The 19492-nt window shown below is 43.7% G+C and overlaps 1 protein-coding gene across 2 annotated transcripts in view; it reads left to right on the top strand.

Annotated features, from left to right (window-relative positions):
• Positions 1 to 888: 888 nt before the first annotated feature.
• CCDC6 (coiled-coil domain containing 6) overlaps positions 889 to 19492 on the top strand; it is a 48871-nt gene continuing 30267 nt past the window's right edge. For both annotated transcript variants that reach the window (XM_066324234.1, XM_066324235.1), the window contains exon 1: positions 889 to 1219. In XM_066324234.1, the coding sequence (XP_066180331.1) occupies positions 908 to 1219 (312 nt within the window). In that variant the 5' untranslated portion in view covers positions 889 to 907. The remainder of the gene's footprint in view (positions 1220 to 19492) is intronic.

The raw sequence follows: 19492 nt of genomic DNA, 5'->3' as shown, positions 1-19492 counted from the left end.
GAGCACCCTCGGGCATATCCATCGGTCCCGGTCCCGGTGTGTCCCGGGTCTACTCTCCCGGCACATCCCGGTCCCGGGTTCTGTGTGTCCCGAATTCCCGGTCCCGCCACATCCCGGGCCCGGTGTGTCCCGGATCCCCGCTCCCGGCACATCCCGGTGCCGGTCCCGGTGTGTCCCGGGCTCCCATTCCCGGCGTGTCCCGGATCCCCGCTCCCGGCACATCCCGGCGTGTCCCGGATCCCCTCTCCCGGCACATCCCGGCGTGTCCCGGATCCCCGCTCCCGGCACATCCCGGCGTGTCCCGGATCCCGGCTCCCGGCACATCCCGGTGTGTCCCGGGCTCCCATTCCCGGCGTGTCCCGGATCCCCTCTCCCGGCACATCCCGGCGTGTCCCGGATCCCCGCTCCCGGCACATCCCGGCGTGTCCCGGATCCCCGCTCCCGGCACATCCCGGTGTGTCCCGGGTTCCCATTCCCGGTGTGTCCCGGGCACCCATTCCCGGCGTGTCCCGGGCTCCCATTCCCGGCGTGTCCCGGATCCCCTCTCCCGGCACATCCCGGCGTGTCCCGGGCTCCCATTCCCGGCGTGTCCCGGATCCCCGCTCCCGGCACATCCCGGCGTGTCCCGGATCCCCGCTCCCGGCACATCCCGGCGTGTCCCGGATCCCCGCTCCCGGCACATCCCGGTGTGTCCCGGGCTCCCATTCCCATTCCCGGCGTGTCCCGGGCTCCCATTCCCGGCGTGTCCCGGATCCCCGCTCCCGGCACATCCCGGTGTGTCGGGCTGGCGCGGTGCCGGCGCTGGCCGCCAGGCGGCGCTGTGGGCGGTGGCCGGGCCGTCTCGGCGCCGGCGCGCGGCGGGCCCGCCCCCTGCTCGGGCGGCGGCGGCGGCGGCGCGCGCGGGGCGATGGCGGACAGCGCCAGCGAGAGCGACACCGACGGCGGCGGCGGCAGCGGCGGCACCGCGGGGCCGCTGTCGGGGGGCGGCCCGGGCGCGGGGCCCGGCTGCGGCGCGGCGGGCGGCGGCGGCGGCTCCGCGGGGGGCGGCAAGGCGGGCGGGATCGTGATCTCGCCGTTCCGGCTGGAGGAGCTGACGAACCGCCTGGCCTCGCTGCAGCAGGAGAACAAGGTGCTGAAGATCGAGCTGGAGACCTACAAGCTCAAGTGCAAGGCGCTGCAGGAGGAGAACCGCGACCTGCGCAAGGCCAGCGTCACCATCGTGAGTGCGGGCGGCGCCGCGCCGGGCCCGGCGGGCGGGGAGCGGGGGTGTCCCCGCCGCGGGGCTGTCCGCGCAGGGCGGGCCCGGCCCCGGCCGCGGCCTCCCCCCCGGCCGCCTCCCGCCGCGCCGGGACGAGCCACCGCGGGCGGGGGCCCGGCTGTCACCGCGGCCCGGCCGGGGGGCCGCGGGGGGACGCGCACAGGTGGGGTCGCCCCGCGCCCTTCGCGCCCCCTCCGGCACCGGGAGGGCAGCGGCGGCGGAACCGGCGCGGAGCCGAGGCCGTTCCCCCGCCCGGACCCGCGTGGCCGCCCGGCTCCCCGCGGGGAGGAGGCGGCCCGCCATGCCCGCTGTCCGAGCGGCGGCGCCGCGGGCGGGGGCCGGCCGCGGGAAGGGCGATGCTCCGCGTTCCCCCGAACTTTCTCAAAGTAGAGATTTCCCCGGAGTTTCAGTAATCTGCGGAGATTACGGATTATCTCTTCAGCCGTCACCTCTTCAGCCACCGTGCAGAAAGCGGCGAGCTGCAGGAATAGCGCCTTGGTCATGAGGAAGTGTCTGGTTTGTTCGTAGCGTTTTGTTAGCTGTGGGATTTCAAGTTATTTGAAAACTCAGTTAAATAAGACTCTTAAAAATAATGCGAGTAGCGCAGCACTCTGTCCCGCCAAGAGCGCAGCTCCTGGTTTATGAGCACTGTGAGGATAACTTGGAGTTTAGCACCATTTTATGCCATGCTGTTAGCCAGGAATCCTCAGTAAAGTGCATATCAAAATACTACGAAAATGTTGTTCTGTTCCTCTCTATGAGCTTGAGAGTTAGAAGTTTAAATAGGAGGGATTTTTGCTAATTCCGTGGCTAAAGGGTTTGTTACTTGTTGTGATGGTCATGGCCTGCATGCAGAGTAGGTAACTTGCTAAAGACCTGTTAAAGGTGAGTCTGATACTTTCCCAGCGCAGGTGGAGATGTTTTAAGAGAGAGCAATCCCACCTGCATGTACACACTCTCATGTCATCTGATTTTTTCACAGGGGATACTTCACTGTGAGCATGATGTCTGTTTTATTGATACTCAGCTTTTCCATTGTCAATACATCTAGCCAAGAAATGGTGCTTGCCTAGGCATACCTCTCATCTGCTCCTAGTAGTAAGCGTTCAGTGTCTAGCAGGATGTGGGCCGGAAGAGTGCATGAAATACAATACAGAAGTAATTTATTCAAGGATGACAAATATAGTGCTAGTCGGGGAAATGTGTGCTTTGTTAATACTTTACGAGAAGAGAATGTGCCTTAATTAGGTAGCGGCGGAGTGCCTTCTAATGTTGAAAGGGGCTCAGGCGCCTTGTCAGTCAGACATTTTCTCTCTGCCTGTTAGAAAGGCACAGCATCTTTCTGAACCCCTGGTAGGTGTATTGTTTGTAAACAAATTGGAAAAAACGCTTGTGCGTTAAAGTTCTGATGCTGTCTCTAGGGACTGATCATCTTACCTTTTCATCCTATTTTAATCTATAAAAAGGAAGTATTTTCCTTAAATCTGAAACTGTCTGGTTTTGACATCTTGGATAAAGAGACGAGAGGTGTTAGACTTTAATGGCAACCTGTAGGCTGTCTGGAAAACCGACATCTTTAGCTGATGCAGTGGCTTTGGTGTGCTGAACTATGTGCGCAGCTGAGTAAACCACTTTTAATTCAGCAAGCAGCAAAATAATGAATGCAAAACATAACTTTTTTTCGGGCCACTGAGACCTTGTGCTGTGCTTTACGTAGTCCATAGTGTCAGAATACTTTGTTGTGTGGCTCTGGTGTGCAGGTGACTGGAGGTGAGCTTTACTGGAGTGTTGAAATATGTGTCATTCGCATGTAAACATCACAGGAAGAGAAAATTTTCTGATTGTCTCCGCTGTGATTCTAAACCTTTGTCAATTTGTCCCTCCACCTGCCAGCTCCAGCTCCTCGCAGTGTTGCTGCGCTGACAGACGGGCGCTGTGTATGTTTCCTGTTGTGGGCATTGGAATGACAGAAATCAGCTTTGATTTTTATCAAGGGTTGAGGACAAGCTGTGAAGCACAAATGGAACTGACAGGTAGCCAGAATAGCAGGCGAATGACTAAACCTGTGTGATGCAGGTGGAGGTGACTCCTCGAACCACACAGCTCTTTATCTGCAAACCTTTCACTGATCCTGTTGTTTGAGCTTTTTTGTGCAAAGCTACAGAGACTCCTTGCTTTCTGCAGCTCCTACCATTGTCGGTAATGATTTTGAATATTTTCCCTTTAAGGTTTGCCAGTTAGAAGGTGATGGTCTTTCTCCTTCCTCTTTTGTCCATGCTGGTGTAAGTGTTAATATGACATTTCTTTGTGTTTGCAGTATTGTTGGTGTCAGCGTGGATGTAGTCAGTTTAGGAATTACCTAAATTACTTGCCACACAGGATCTTATTAGTTCTATCTGTAGTTAACCTTTCTGTCACAGGGTTGAAAAGAAAGTGTTAATTAAGTGTGGGAGACCTACATTAAGTAGTTGCACTTGGAAAACTGACTGAGAAAAGGTGTTGGCTTGGCAGGCTTGTATGCTCACTAACTTCGTATGTACTCTCATTTAAAACATGTGAAAACAAATGCTGCTTTCAAGCCGAAATTGGTAAAGCCAACTTGGACTAAGCGTACGCCCAAAAATATGTGCGAGCTGTACTCCTTCCAGTAGCCTGAAATGCAAATGAAGTTATGCTGCTGTTCATGTGCAAGACTGTGAAAGTAAGTAAATATATGTGATAACTTTATGTCACCTGCTGTTACTGGTAACAAACAGTGAGAGAGGGAGAAAGCTGGGGGATACTTCAAGTGTTCTCTGGCAGTGCAAGAGCATTACATCAGAAGATGCAAAGTTTCAGATTAGATATTAAGAAGAAATGACTAAGATCACTCGAACCATTTGCAGAGGGTTCATTTATATGTATTTAGCAGTCTCAATTGTATGATCTCATGGTGTATTTCTGCAAGGTCTTTTTTAGGAAATGGAACGGCTGCTGCCTAGGTTGGGGAGAAAACAGGCGCCTGAAGATCTGAGATGCTGTGTGTTGGAGATGAGAAGTAGTGAGTTTTGGTTATAGTGCTGCGCTACCAGAAATGGATTTTCTGTGTGAATTTCCTTAGGTTTTTCGGAGAGAAAGGTCTGCCAAGGAGATGTCCTATTTAACGGGTTAAGCCTGGGACAACACAACTTCTTTGGTTAAATAAGAATATACCTTCAAACCTGGGTGATGGGGTGACTGCTTTTCAAAAGAATGAATTGCTGCATGTAACAAAAGCTGAAATACTTCAGTTGGGTATGCTTTAGTCTTGGTCAGGAAGTTTATTTTGAAGTTGGTAGGATTTGGATTTTTAGCTCCTTTTTTTCTACTCTTCAGTATTTAATGTGACCAAGCCGTCTTATTTCAGTGAAACCCATGTAACTTTTAGCTGATACTGGAAGCATTTTGGTTTTCTTTCTCCTTGTTTTGAACTGGCAGGCCTCATATGAATGGAGTGTTTCTAAGAACAAGAAGAGTTTTAGTCCCTGGCTGCTACATACTTCCTCTAGGATGTTAGATTTGCTAATTTAATTCATGTAAATTGCCCTACTATAGTCAGACATCTTCTATGGAGTTAGAAATTTAAAATATAATAAGCTTTATTCTGTTACTTATTTTTTTAACTGAGGTGAAGATAGAGTATTTGAGAAGCATTAGTTTAAAAATGTTCTCACTCCAAAATGCCTGATGTAGCAGTTTTAATGCATTCTAACATTTTACAAAAGCATCTCTTTTAATTTTCCCCGATTTTGCTTTGTAGGGACAAGAATTATCCTAGAAATCCCGATTTGTGGTGCTGTGTGGATCCCCAACAGGATCATCAATTCAATGATCCGAAGTGCTGATGGCATATGCTGGCTTTTGTGAGCTTGCCATGAGTTATCACTGTCTGGTAGTGCCTGCTTGCAGCACTCTGTGCCAGGGAACACTGGGCCATGGGATGCTGCGGGTTGTGAGTGGCAGTATTTTCAGTATTTTACTGTGAGACCTCTGCTGCCCTTCTTTCTGTAGCTAAACCTGCTCTCTGCACCTTGGCCCCCAGCATAACTCCTCTCATTCCCTGAGTGCTGGCAGAGGGCAGTTGCATTTCCTGGCTTTTCAGCCTCCTCTGATTCTGCAGAGCTGTGTGAACAGCCTCCCACCTGTTGGGAGGAACAATAGAAAAAAAAGCCTTACTCAGCTCCTATTTCCTCACCCCCTGCTTAAATCCTGAAGAAAGTTGTTTCTTTCAATAACAGCCATCTTCTGAAAGTAAACGGGCTTTCCGGGGCTTGCAGATCAGAAAAATCCTGTGTGCTGTTATGACCTCTTACAGTTTTCCTAATAGCAACCAGATTTGGATACTGGAAATGAATACAGTTTTGCATTTTGTTCTGAATGAGGTATGCAGAGGGATTTATGTGTGTGCATGAGATCTACTGTTGTGGGTCTTTGTGGAAAATGTCAGCCTAAACAGATAGTTTGGGGATGTGAATGGGTGTGCTGTATGGTCAGAAATCTCCTGCAAAAATGTTTGGGTTTTTTTTCTGGAGTTTGCACCAGAATTTCAAGGCAGAGCACCTGTTCCAGTACAGAATGTGACTATTAATAGTTGAAGAAAAAGGGCAGGATAGTCTGTCTGAACTGAAATAGGAACCTTTAAAAGTTGCTGATCAGTGTATGGGGATGAATAAAAGAAACCAGTTAATAGCAGATAGAGGTAAAAAGCAAACCAAGAAAGCAAAAATATTAATATTTACAAAATGTATCTGTGAATCTCTTGCTTACTCTTGATTTTAAAGTAGGTCTTGTTTGTGTGAAAAGTACTCTCAGTTCTGTGATGTCTTTTGTAGGTGTAAGAAACCTGCTTGGGGCTTTTGTATCCTGCTGTGTCATTTGTCACTCCAGTTTGTAGCTGGACTAAGCTGAAAGTAGCTCAAAAATAACTTATTTTTTTAAAAGTGCTCTCCTTACCTGCTTTTAAGAGTAAAGACAGCATCATTGCTGAGATCAGCAAACTTGTGTGCCGTGAAAGTCCACCCAAAAATTTTCAGACGCGTTTTTTCCAAGAGCAGGCGTGTGGGAAAGGACTGCCTTGTATTTCAGTTTTACATTCTCCTCAGATTCTCAAGAAGTTTCTGTTGAACGTCTCCAAATGTCTGTAGAGGAAAAGGGAAGTTTAGTAATACCCTTAATGTTAGCTGCCTCAGCCCTTAGGGTTGCGTGGTGAGAGCAGTGCTGCTTTTGCTGCATGGCTGGTGAGCCAGTAGTAGGAAGGTGAAGTAGCATCTGCTTCCCTTTGGTGGCTGCACACAGCCACTGGCGTATCCAATTCCCAGGGGAAAAAACAATTTCTATGTGCTATTAACAGGATGTTACCTGGGGTGTGTTGTACGCCTTGCTGAATGCTGTTAAAAATGCAAACAAACAAAAACCACACAAAAAGTCAATGATTCTGAACTTAATTCAGATATTAATCAACAGGAATGCTTGTACTTTCAGGGAGTTTGAGGCTTCAGAGGTTTACTTAATCATCTGTTTTAATTCTTGTCACGTGGATTTGTGACTGGTTCCCACACTGAACCTTGTAACTAACCCTGAAATGTGTCTTTGGGAAGGGTATCCAGTTCTAATTCGAAGACTCTTGAAGATGAAGAATGACTGTGCTTGGAAAAGCTTTGGTGTCCTGCCTCCTGTTCTTCCCATTGATTTCATCGAGGCTGAGCTGTTGTTTCCTGCTGTGCCTTTTGGCTGGGTTAATGAGTATTCTGGATCCTCTGCTTTCTCCTCATGAAGATACAGGCTGTAACAGGCAGCTTTAGTTTACACTGACAGACTAAACTAAGCTCTCAGGCTCTGAGATGCTGGAAATCCAAAGTGTTGAATGAATATGATGCACTGGTCTAGTCTAAACATCCTTTCCTGCTTCAAATTTGCACAAATGTTTCTGATAGCTTAATTGGGTCTTTACTTGTTTCATTTTTTTTCATCCAGTGTGGTCAGTTGTCTTTAATGAGCTCGCTGCTGTGTGCTTTGGCTAATTTGGCAGAAATACAATGGCACACCTGTGCCTTGTTCAGGTCGGATTTGTACTGCTGGGTTGTCCACTAGCACTTGATTTGCTGCAGAGAATTAATTAATTGTGCAGGGAATATTTTAAACAACATCCTGCTTAGTACGTGTTGGTGAAATGGAATTTCCCATTGGTGAGGTTTTTTGAGGTCAGTAAGCCACTTTTGAAATCCTGATTTATACTTTTTTGAATATCCACTTTAAAATAATGTTTGGTGTGCATTACTAAATCAAAACCTCATATGGGTGCCTTTTACACACCCTACACCTTTGTGGTTATCTTTATTACAAATAGTCCTTGGCTGAAAGATGAATCTTTGCTTATCTGCCACAACTTGTTCTCTATAAAACCATGCTGAATGACCTGTTTAATGTTTCTGTCCTTTATACAGTATATTAATTTGTTTGCAGTATTGCCATTGAGTTGATACCAAACTCTGATAACCACGGAGTTTTGCTTGCCTTTAAATATTATACAGCAACTATACTTTTTTATCAGTTACTTTATGTGATGTTCCCATATTTAATAATGGGAACATCATATTCCATATTTAATAAGGATGGAATGTCTTCAGTCAGTAGGCATACTGGTATATTACTCTGAATTACTTTGGGGATGAAAGGAAAATAAGAACTGAAATTGTTGAGTACATTTGGGAATTTTTAATAACTAAAGTAAGTTCTTGGTATTTCTGTGGGCTTGCTATTCTGCATAGAAAGTAATTTTGCTTCTTAAAGGAACTTTCTCATTGAGGTTGTATCAAGAATTCTGTGTCAGGACTGGTTTGTAGTCAGCTTTTATTGTAAGAATGCTCTTTATTGTCGGGTTTGAACATTTTCTGAGTCTGAGGACCATTCTTTCTTGGTGTATCTCCAGTGACTTAAAAGCATTTTGAAGGAGAGGTTGCTTTGGTTTTTACTGCATTCTACACCTAACAACAGGTTTGCTTTCAGCTGAAGAAAAAATAGTCTTATATGCTCCTGCTGTATATCTGCTAGACCTTTTTAACCTTCTTTTTAGTCACTTGCCCAAATGGCTGTTGAGTTTTGCATTATTCACATCAGCTGATATAGTAATCAGTATTGAGGGTTTTAGAGCTTCTAGTGCTGTTGCTGATCCCAATATTAGAAAACTAGTATAGACAAGATTTTAGAATAGTTTTCTAATCCTGGAAATTCTGTACTTCATTTTAGTTGTGGTTTTGACTTTAATGGAGTTTGAATTTTAATACTGATTTCAAAGGATGTAGGAAAATTATTTCACTTTAATAAGCTCTTTTTCCAGAGTAGTTACACAGTTGTCTGGGGTTTTCTTGCACTTGTTAATTCTGTTTACTTGTTCTCATTGCTTGTTTCCTCCTACTGCTGATACTGATTTTAATGTTGAAGCTTTTGTTTTCCAAGTTCTTGGTTTTAAGTGTTGGTGTGCATGGGCTGTATTTTCAGCTACAGACTCTCAGTGCTAAAGCTCCTTGTAGTAACTGAGCAAATAATGCTTATCTCTGGTGAGCAAGCTGATGCTTCTGCTGGAGACTTTACAAGACGTTTTCTTTCCACTGCACCTCATAAAGCGTGCTTGGGTGGGATTCCAGGTGGGGACTAGAGGCATTGGAAGCCATTGAAATGGTGACTGTATGGCAAACAAGATGATCAGGCAGCTGGACTTGTGGGGTGCTGCAGGAGAATGGAATGCCGGTATCTCACAAAGAGACCTTGAAACGGGATTGAAATGAGACAGTGCTGTCCTTCGCAGGAATGAAACTTGTCAGCAGTAAGCATCTAATGTATCCCAGCATAGCCTTGTGAAAACAGCGAGAGAAACAGTTGCTTTGCTGCTCTTTTTTGGGGCAGGCTTGGGGGGAGTAGGAGGAAGTTGCTGAATTTAGCAGGAGAGCAAGAGGTGAATTCTTTCTGTCTTCCTCTTAAAGGAAAAAAAAAAAAAAACAACAAAACAACACAAAATGAAGGCAGAGAATAGGGACAAAATGTACAAATTGAATTATGCACAGGATTTGGGATTCAAACAAAATGAATGGAAAAGAGACAAAGACATGCTCTAGAAGAGAGGCAAAAAATACAATATAAAACAAGCTCTCCTGGATGTGTAACAGGAAACATTCTTGTGATGTCTTGCTTCCAATGCAGCAGCCTGGAGGTTCCAGATGGGAACATCTCAAGTTCCTCTTCTCCAGTCAGGTCCTTCTGTCTGACTGAAGATGTGTCTTGACCCTTAATTAGGTAGTCTGTTAGTGTCCCATTTCAGTGTATGGGATGGAGAACACAGTAAAAATTATGGCAAGACAGTTGAAGTGAAGTATTCCACAGTAAAAATGTGTCTGAAGTAGGGAACTCAGAATTACAGATGTGCAGGTTTCACATCTCTTTCTGTGGGGTAAAAGGGTTACTTGATAAAAGCTGAAGCAATTTTTACAGAAATATAGAATAGTTTCTAATCCTGGCATTAATTGAATTTTAATTATTTCAGCTCTTCAGTTAAAATACAGGCATTGTAGGCTAATTGGTGTCTATGGGGATGATCCTTTCAGCTCCTGAGGGTCCTCTGTCCCTTCATGCATTCCCTTGCAGCAGTTTTTTTCCTAGGAAAGAAGGTATTTCCTCAGCTTGGCTGATGGTCTGAGTGATGGATAAACTCTTCAGATAAGGCTTCTCTTCCTCTCTCTTTTACTTAGTTTGAAATTTCTAATATTACACACAATCTGGTCTCAGTTTGGGAAGGGCTTAGTGAGGTGGATGAGCATCTGTTCAGCCCTGCTGTAGATGGAAACAGCCTAGCAGTGTTTCAGCTGTCTGTGAAGTTTCCTCAGATGCTTTAATTCTTTGAACTGCCTAAAATGTGATGTTTCTGGTTATTACTGTAAAGCTAAGGCCTTTTTAGTTCCCTTGGTGGTGGTGGTGCTAATCATATTTAAAACTCCTACCACATATATAAATAATTCCCACAATGATATGCTTCAGCCCTGAGTGAAAGTATAAATGTATCTTAACAAGTCAGACCTGATAAAGCCCAGCAATGCCACAATATGAAGTTATGCTTCTTTCTGTGACTTGCAGTTTAATTTCTGCTTTCACCAGGTGATGGGATTTCCACTTTGTTTTGCTTCATTTTCAAATAAATAGCAAAAGCTACTATTATGAAGTTGGCAAAAATGTAGGGGTTTAACCACCACTTTTGCAAGAGCTTTAAAGGGTATCTGTTTTTCACATCTGTTAAAAATGAATGGTAGACATTTTGTTATGGCTAGTGTTGGCAGGAATTATTCACTAGGCAGAACCTCTGTCCTCACAGGTCCTGAAATCCTGGTTGGGTCAAGAAGAGGAACACTCCCAAAGTCCATTTCAGAGAGTAAATTCAACCTGAAATTTAGATCTGCAAGTAATCTCTTTTCTCTGAATATTGATAGAGGACTGGAATGTCCTTGCTCTGTGAATGGAAAGGTGGGTAGGCATTTCCTAAAACTTTCTCTGTGTTAGACCTACTTCTCCAGTTCTGTATGGGATGAATATTCAAGGATGATTGCATTCTCCCACATCCTGCAACTCTCTGTTTGTAGGGGCCAGAGACAGAGAATACAAAGGCAAGGGATGTATTTTTTCATATTCCTCATCGTATTTTCATACACTACATTGATAAACTTGTTTCTTGCCTTGAGAGCCTGGAAAGAGATTGGTCTTTGGAATACTGGGATAGGTACTGTAAGATATCCAGACTGTAGAGAAAGGAAAAACCAAAAAAACTACTCACTGACTCCTAGGAGGGGTAAATAGAAACGTTTCTTTTTCTGAAATGGAGCTCAAGCTAACGTGCCTTAAAGTGAGTTGGACAATGTGTTCGCTTTGTGAATCTGTTAGTTTGATTTAGGAAAAGGTGTGATTAGAATTAATAATTATTTCACCCCCAGCTCTTGTTAATCACTTTGAAAGTGTTTCTCTGGAAAGTCAGTGTATGTAAGAGGAAACTAGGAGAGATTTTAACCCTCTTAAGAGGTTATTTGTGTTGAGTGTCTAAGGACACCTTGCTACTGTGGGCAAAAACATTGCCATCCCTAATGGTGACCTAAACTTTATTTAAATTCATCATACAAAGCAACTAACAAACACAACAATCCCATTTCCTGCCTCTCCACCACTAAATAAAAAGAGTTTAAAGGTTTAAAAAAATATGAAGAAATTACGTGGTGAGCATCTTTGGTTTGAAAACCCCATAAATGGATCTTTATCTGGTGGTCTTTACCTGTAGTTTTAGAAGAACTTAAAGGAGGACAGGATGATTGATGTAGATGTACCAGAGGTTACACACACTTAAAGAAGGATGTACAATGCTGAAAGCCACTTTACCTGGAAGGGACAGACAATGAATACACGGGCAGTTGGTGCTCAGGACATAGTTGAAGTGAGAAAATTTGCAGTCTTCTGCCTGGGAACAGGGACAGTTGCTGCTAATACCTGTGGTGTACTGCTGGCAGTGAATGGCACATGCTGTGCAGCAGTGGTCTGTTGCCTGGAAAAACTAGGTATAACAGAATTACACTTCAACTCTTACTAGGTACTCCAGTGAAGAAAAATATGGTTTTCATATTTATGTGCTTGCAATGAGCTACCTGGACTACATGAAGTGAAGTAAGATTTTCGTGAAGGTTCTTTGGGAGGTGTGACTGTTAAATCTCTGTTCACTGCTTTCATTTGTACCCTTTGGTCTTTGAGTAGAGAAACAGTTGTGGCTGCAGAGCTACTTGTAACAGGAGTTTGCTGTGGCTGCGTTTTGAGCAGAAGTTTGTTATTTTAGAACATAACTCAGTGCCTGTTAGCACCCATATACCTCTGAACAGAAGCTGGGTATTAAGTTAGCCACCTAATAATCTACTGTTCTGCTAAATATTTTGCTGTTCCTGCTCTGAAATTTTGGGAGTGTGCAGGTTTGAGTTTCCTAATTGGTCAGTCCAGCAAAGTGAACTAGTTAATGTGTGGTTACATTGAAGATAAATGTTGATTTATCAGTGTGAAAAAAACAAACGAAAAAAACATTTAAAATGTGTTAATTTAAGAAGTATTTATGCATGAGACATCTCATACCAGAATAATTTGTACTGGAGTGCTATATACCTTGTAGGTTCTAGTACTAATGGTGATGTTGCTGAGATTTTAGTTGTTATTAGTTTTTAAGTAGCATAACAACGAGGTTTTGTTAAATTTGAGTATTGTAGATGCAGATTGAACAAACCACAGTATTTTAAAATGGATGGTTACTCCAGTGATCACACAGGCAATGGAAAGTTATTAACACACGCCACCTCCCACAAAACAGTATATGCTACAAGATTAGCTATGAGCAATATTATCTTTTCTATGTTTCACACTGACAAATCTGTGCATTTGAAAATTCAGACAAACTGAACATAAAACTACAAATCTCATTATGTGTACATGTGCATCTTTGTGATGTTTTTCGGCATTTTTATATTGAAGCAGAGCAAAAGCAAAACCTGTTTCATGTGCTTCTGTTTTCCTTTTGTTTTACCATATTGATTAACCAGCAAGCTATTTCCAGTACAAAAAATCCAGCAGTAAAACATCAGTGCAACTAGAAGCCAAAGAGTAAAGCAAAAATTTCTTCCTAGTAGTCATCAGTAAAGGATTAATAGAGAGAGGTATTTCCAACTTTTGTTTAGTGTTTGATATGCCGGTAGCTGTATTTTCCATGTTGGCTGTCTCTGTCAATGTAAATCTTTGGCTGGGTACAAACTAGCAAAGCTGGGGAAGTCCCTGGCAAAGCACCTCATCTTCTGGAGGAGATGTATTGCCAAAACTTTGTGCTGGGAATGGTCCCTTCCCTGTGCTGGGCTGACGGGGGAATTGTCTCACAGGGCCCTGTTCTTGGTGCCTTCCTGGCCGTGTTTGTATGTGCAGTCATTCCAGCCCTTCTGAGGAACATTTCATGTGCATTTTGAAGCAGCATTTGCTTGTATGCAGTGAACTTGAGGACATAGGGGCAATGGGTTTGTTTGTGCTTATACACATTATACATACTTTACATATGCACTGGAAATGAGTTCTGCTGAGAATGCAGCAAGTGTAGGAAGTGTGTGGTGCCTGTGCAGCCATGGGACAGAGGAAGGGCCTCATGAGACAGAGCCATTTGGAAAGGTCTGCAGGCCAGATTTAATTTTCCTGCTGGGTCATTCCTGCCTTGGCCTGTGACTTCTCTTGGCTCAGGTTACAGCTCTGGTGTGCTGGAAGCAGAGGCTCCAGCCCTGATAACGTCTGGGAGCTTGTTCTACATGATGATGTTTAAGTGAATGAAAAATAAGAGCTATAAAGCATCTGTCTAATGAATAGGCAGATTCTTAAGGTTGCCATGTTGAGTGTTCAGAATAGGAAGTGTTATTGTGCACAACACTGCTACTTTTTCCTTTATGGTGCTTTATTACCATATAATCTTTAGTTGCATTAGGACTTGTAAAGCAATATGTGGTCATGGTTAAACTGCCCAGTAAAAGCTATTGATACATTTTTCTAGGCCCTATCTTGACATTTTGTTGGTCACAGAAAATGTGGCTTTTTCACATGCTGCATTTTTATTAACTACTTAATGCCAGTATTTTGATACAATAAAAGCCCTTGAAGGGAATATACTGCTTTTTTCTGTTTCGAAGAAAGCTGTTTAAATTACTTTTCAATTATGTAAGTAAATTCAGGAATTGATTTTATTAATTATGAAATTCATATAGCTTTTTACACTTCATTTGTAATTAGCCAACTGGATTCATTTTATAAATATTTATGCTTGTCAAATGAGCTTGTTTTCATAACTTGCGTATTTCATTTTTACCACTTGTGTGTTTCAGTTTTGCAAGACTTTCAGGTCAACGTAAAAATGCAGAGAAAGTGTGTACAATGGGAATGCACACCATCAAAAATTTACTTCATTGCTGATGCTAAAGAGATTATTTAGCATGAAAGAATACCAGTGACTTTTATGTTTGGGAAACTGGTCAGTTCCGAGGGCTTTTCTCAAGTGCTGTTGCCAAACCACAAGATGTATTCACCTGAGTTTTTGAGGGAAGGTCCCACAAGGCTGTGTGAGTGATGCTGAGCTGAAAACATTTGACTGTGGTTAAAACTGACTTGGGAGAAAAATGTATTTCTTGCGTTGTTTCAGTCAGCTCATTTCTCTAGTCGGTCTGCATCCGTTGTGGATTTGTGTGGCCATATGTTGGATCACTTGGTAGGCACCGAGGGAAAAACCTGCTGTGCCTGGAGCTGGCAGCAGGAGTGCTGTGACAGAGGCGCTGGGACATGTCTGGCCAAAACCTAACTGACCTTGTAAAAACTAGGGGGTTGGGGGATGAAGGGGACACAGAATTTCCAACTATAAATGGAGATTAAAAGGACTTGTATTTTGATACTTTAAATGGTAGCTTATCATAAAGTTATTCCTTTGTTATTATAGTAATAAATTGTGTTATTATTATAATAAAAAACAGGTATGATTTTTGTTTCCCTTTGTAGCAGAGCTCATCTACTGAACAGCTGTGATATAATAGGACTTGTGCTTTGGAGCAATTCTGCTTCAGTGTCTTTAATGTTACACAATAGGTAATGTTTAGAGTAGTTGAAGTTCTCAGGATGAGTTTCAATAATGAATTTCTTTCTTCCTTAGTGTATTTGGAGAATGACTTTTGGTAAGCCTATATGTTTGATTTTTCTGGAGGGGTTGGAGGGTGGTGTCTGTTTATTTGTGTGTTTTAGAAGCCAACCAATCCCAAAAAATGCTTTCCTCCTACACTGCCAGGTCTGTGTTAAAAAGGAAAAATCAGCCCCGCAGCTTGGGGTCCTGAGAGAACCATTCAAAGGTATTACTGCTTGTTTGGGACTTCTTAGGAGATACTGTATGGCCAAAGATAAAAATGCATGATTCTTTCTATTGCTCTCTTACTCCTGAAAACTCAGCTTAAAGAAGGGAAAAGAAAAGAAGAACAAAAAAGGTACTTTTATGTCAGAACAGAGGAAATTACCCTGGGGGTTTCTCATAGATTAGACAGGAAATCACACTACAAATTGACCCTAGAGCTTGAATTCCAGCTCACCACTTCAACCACAAGAGCATTCACTCTTTTCTCTCAGACAGGCCACCCAGCTGAAAGAAATACCTTTCTTTGGGTGAGGGGAAAGCTGTGCCCACATCATTACTGGGACTTGGGTGGGAATTCCTTGTCCATCAGCCCTTACAGCCAGGAATGTGCTGCTGGGCAGTCTCTGCAGTTGGTAGTAGTGGGAGTTCTCTGAGTTGCTGTTGACTTCTGTTCTTGTGGTGGTTCATGTTTCTCCTTGTCTTTAAGGCACATTGCATGCACTGTGGTCGTTTCAGATGCAGCTGGAAGGTTTGTAGGAAAAAAACCAGTTGCCCTGTAAAAGTTTCTTCTGTAAGGGAACAGTATCAGGTCACTGGAATGTTTATTGCATTTGTAGATCAGTAGTTTTCTGTATCATTTTAACCTGTGCCAAAAAGCATGGCCAGGGTAGTCACTTGAGTCACTGCTAGAGGAGGAGTGTGTGCTTCAGGAGAGCTGGGAAGCTTAGATGTTATTTTATGCAAGAACTGCATACTCAAAAATCATGTCATTGTAGCTTCCTGCACTTCTCACCCTGTTTACCTCATCGTCTTTAGTAGTAGGACTTTCGGGAAGGCTGCTTTCTGAAATGACAGCTTTAGTTCAGTGTAACGTGTGCAGCAACTGAGATCATCTCTTCCCGAAGCTGTCCCAACCCTTCAGTCTATATTCAGTAGCAAAGATTGAGTTTCTTGTGTCAGATTAAACTGCTCTTCAGCTCCATCTACAGGGTTACATTGTCCGCAGGGCCCTGTGAGCTGGAACTGCACCGGGGTAAGTTGGATGGAAGGTAAAGAGGTCATGGTGACTCTTGGCACAAACATAAAAGACCTTCAAGGGTGGATTAGCTCTAAACAATGCTTGGTAGTCTGTTTCCAACAGGATCCACTGGAATCTTGTGTCACCTGTACCCTGGATGCTGCTGGGGACAGGTGATGCAGGCTGAGCATGGTTGGCATCTGCCTTGCAGGTGGTTGAGTGTAGGTGCCCGGAGCAGTTTGTGAAACGTTTACTACTGGAACTGTCTGAAATGACACCTGACACTAAAATGCAAGAACAAGTTTGTGTCATGTCACTGATAATGTGCTGATAGTGACTACAGAGTGGGTATTAATTAGATTGCTGAACTTGCTTGCTGTGTAGTACCAGGAAGGTGTGTGAGACTTTTAGAAGAGCTAGTGGTGCAGGGGGGAAGGGACGTTTTTAAGTTGCTTTTTATTTGTTATAGTTTATCTTTTTATGTGACTGTGTTTACGCTGGTGCCTCATCAGAAGTACTAGATTTTGCTGCTCCATCTAACGCAGTGCCACTAGAGCAGTGTGGTCAGTGTATGGTGCAGGGGTACAGAAAAAGAGCATCCCACCAGAAACAGAAGCTGCTGCATGTGCTAGAACCAAGAGAGCAGAGAGAAATTCAGCAGTGTGAGCCTGGTCTGCTAAAGGTGTGTTCACAAGAAGAACAGAGAGAAGGAAAATATTTTAACAGCAGACCTTCCTGTTTATGGTAGTATATGCAGCACATGGAAAAAGAACTTCAGTAAAGTTCGCTTCCTAATATGATACTTAATTACTATGTAAAGTTTAGGAAAATAGGTTTCTTAGTTCTTTTAAAATTGCTTGGAATTTAAGCTCACAAGGACAGATTTTTACAGCGCTTCATGCATCAGCTCTGCTAGTGATCAGGACTTCACAAGCTTCTGCAGTAAAAATAATGGAGTTTTTCTTCCTCAAAAATATAAGGGATTTTTTGTGGTTTATATGAGGTGCTTTTTATCTCCCTCTTTATTCTTGATTTCCTGCAAATTAACATGATAGCCCTTGCGTTTTATGGTCTTGACCACAACAATTAGAGATTTTCCTTAGTGGCTGCATTCATGGAATGCCCCAAGTTTGCTGTGCATGGAGTTTTGAGACATGGGAAGCAGGTGGCTATGTCTGTTGTTATGCAGAAAATCTGTGATGAAAGGAGATTGCTTGTTTCAGGTTTCCAGAGACTGACTGATCAGCTGTTACCATTTTGTATCACTCAGTGCCTTAGCAATTTATTTTGTAATACAGGACACAGAACTGAGTAAATGGCTGTTAGTATTCTTGCATGTCGAGTGTGATATGGATAATAGAGGAAAACCAAGAACTCTGTACCCTTGTGGAAGACCTAGTGTTTCTGATTTCTGTATTCTGTTTCTTGGTTTGTTTTTTTTTTCATGATGATGATATCAAGCCTCTTTTCAAATACAGATACTTAATAAAAAGACAGGTTATCCCTTCAGAAAACCAGCGTATTCACATCCAGAAAAAATCAGTTGGATTATTGGCTAAATGAGTAACAGATTTCAAGACTTTAGGCAATATTAAGGTAAACATGAACTATCCTATTACTTGAGATAATTTAACTATAACCAATTAATGAATAACAAGATAAAGGTCAAGTTTCAGTATGAAATTTAGAAAAAACATGGTAATGAATTATGTGCTTTGTACCTAGTCTAAATAACTATCTGATGTTTTCCAGCTAAAACGTTTGTGTTGGAAGTGCTGACCCCTGGGTAATTAAATGGACATTCACTATATTCAGTGTGCTGTGTGGGTATCCGGGGCTTACAGTTCGCCTGTAGATGTGCCGGATCGCTGCTGTTGGGTTGAGAAATGCATTCCTGGTGTGAGTGGAGGCAGGTTTCATCCTGCCCACCCTTTCCCCGAGGAGCTGCCTGTGGTTCCTGCACTCTGTGGGCACCGGGGTTGTTGTCGCACAGGTACAGACCGTGGCTGCTCGCTGCCTGCCCGAGTCACACGCCGCTTGTGTGCCATGCCAGCTGGGGACACAGAGCCAGGAAAGGAGAACGGGAGCAGGAAGGGAAAGGCTTCGTTTCTGGGTGTCTCCTCAGCCTGTGCTGGCCTGCTGCCTGGCCTCACGAGCTCCGTGCGGGCACAAAGGAGGGCCAGTGGCCAGGACAGGGATCTTGGCAGCCCGCGCTCCTGCTGGCCTGAGCACCATCGTTAATGTGACACCAGGATCTGGCAAACGCTCTTCGTAACAATGTCATTTTGGAGCTTTTGACTGGTGCGAAGCGTGAGCAGAACAAATCTGTGCAAGTTACAGATGAATAGAAATCAAAGCAGAAACACCCTCATTCTTTTGTTTTTCAGAACCAAGTGCTTTCCAATTTAATTTTAGGTAAGCTTGGTCTGTGTTACTGTCTTCTATTGTCTGAACCGTTGAAAAACAGACAGAAGTAGAAGTCCTATGTAGTGAAGGCAATGGAGGAGTTGATTTTGGAACAGTATGCGTGAATTTTAATGATTTGAGGACAATGAGCCCTTGCAATTTGACTTGTTTACTCTGTTCTGGAATGTCACTGAAGACATAAGATGGTTAGCAGCTCTAAGCAAAGCCACGTTTAGAAGCTGATAGATGATGTTATTCAGATCAGTTAGATTCCAGGAGTTTTAATCCATTGAGATGTGAGCTGACAGTGTAACATTTCTTCAGATCTCTTGGACAACTCTCTATTTTCTTGATGTGACAGGTGATAATACCACTGCTGAACATGCTGGAGTAGCTGTTCTCTGCTATGGAGATGTAATGCATTAGAGAGAAGGTGTTGTGCGGGACCTCAGCTGCTAAGCCAGCAAACTCTGCCTGACTTGGCTTTTTCTTTATTCTTTTCGTTGTTTTTTTCAGGTTGAGTTTGTGCTAGCTCTGGTGGTGATGGGGAGACGGGAGCTGGTGGCAGATAGTAGGAAAGGGCCATGAAGAGATAGCAGTAGAAATGGGAGAAGACACAAGCAGGCAGAGACAAAGATGTAAAGAGGAGGATTTGATGGAAGGACGACTCAACTGAAAAGTTTCCAAACCACTGCTTTAGATTTTATTATATTGGTGATACCATGAGGAAAATTCGTAATTGTCCTATTGTTTTACCAAATTGAAAGACAGTTACGTTCTTTAATTAACTTTTCTCCTAGACATTGAAGGTGTCTAAGTAATTGGCTCTTGGACCACTAGGGAATGTATCATTCCATTTAAAAGATCACTG

This window comes from Sylvia atricapilla, chromosome 8, assembly GCF_009819655.1.
Source record: "Sylvia atricapilla isolate bSylAtr1 chromosome 8, bSylAtr1.pri, whole genome shotgun sequence".
Taxonomy (NCBI): domain Eukaryota; kingdom Metazoa; phylum Chordata; class Aves; order Passeriformes; family Sylviidae; genus Sylvia; species Sylvia atricapilla.
The sequence above is the reverse complement of the archived record's forward strand: the minus strand, read 5'-3'. Positions and strand labels throughout refer to the sequence as shown.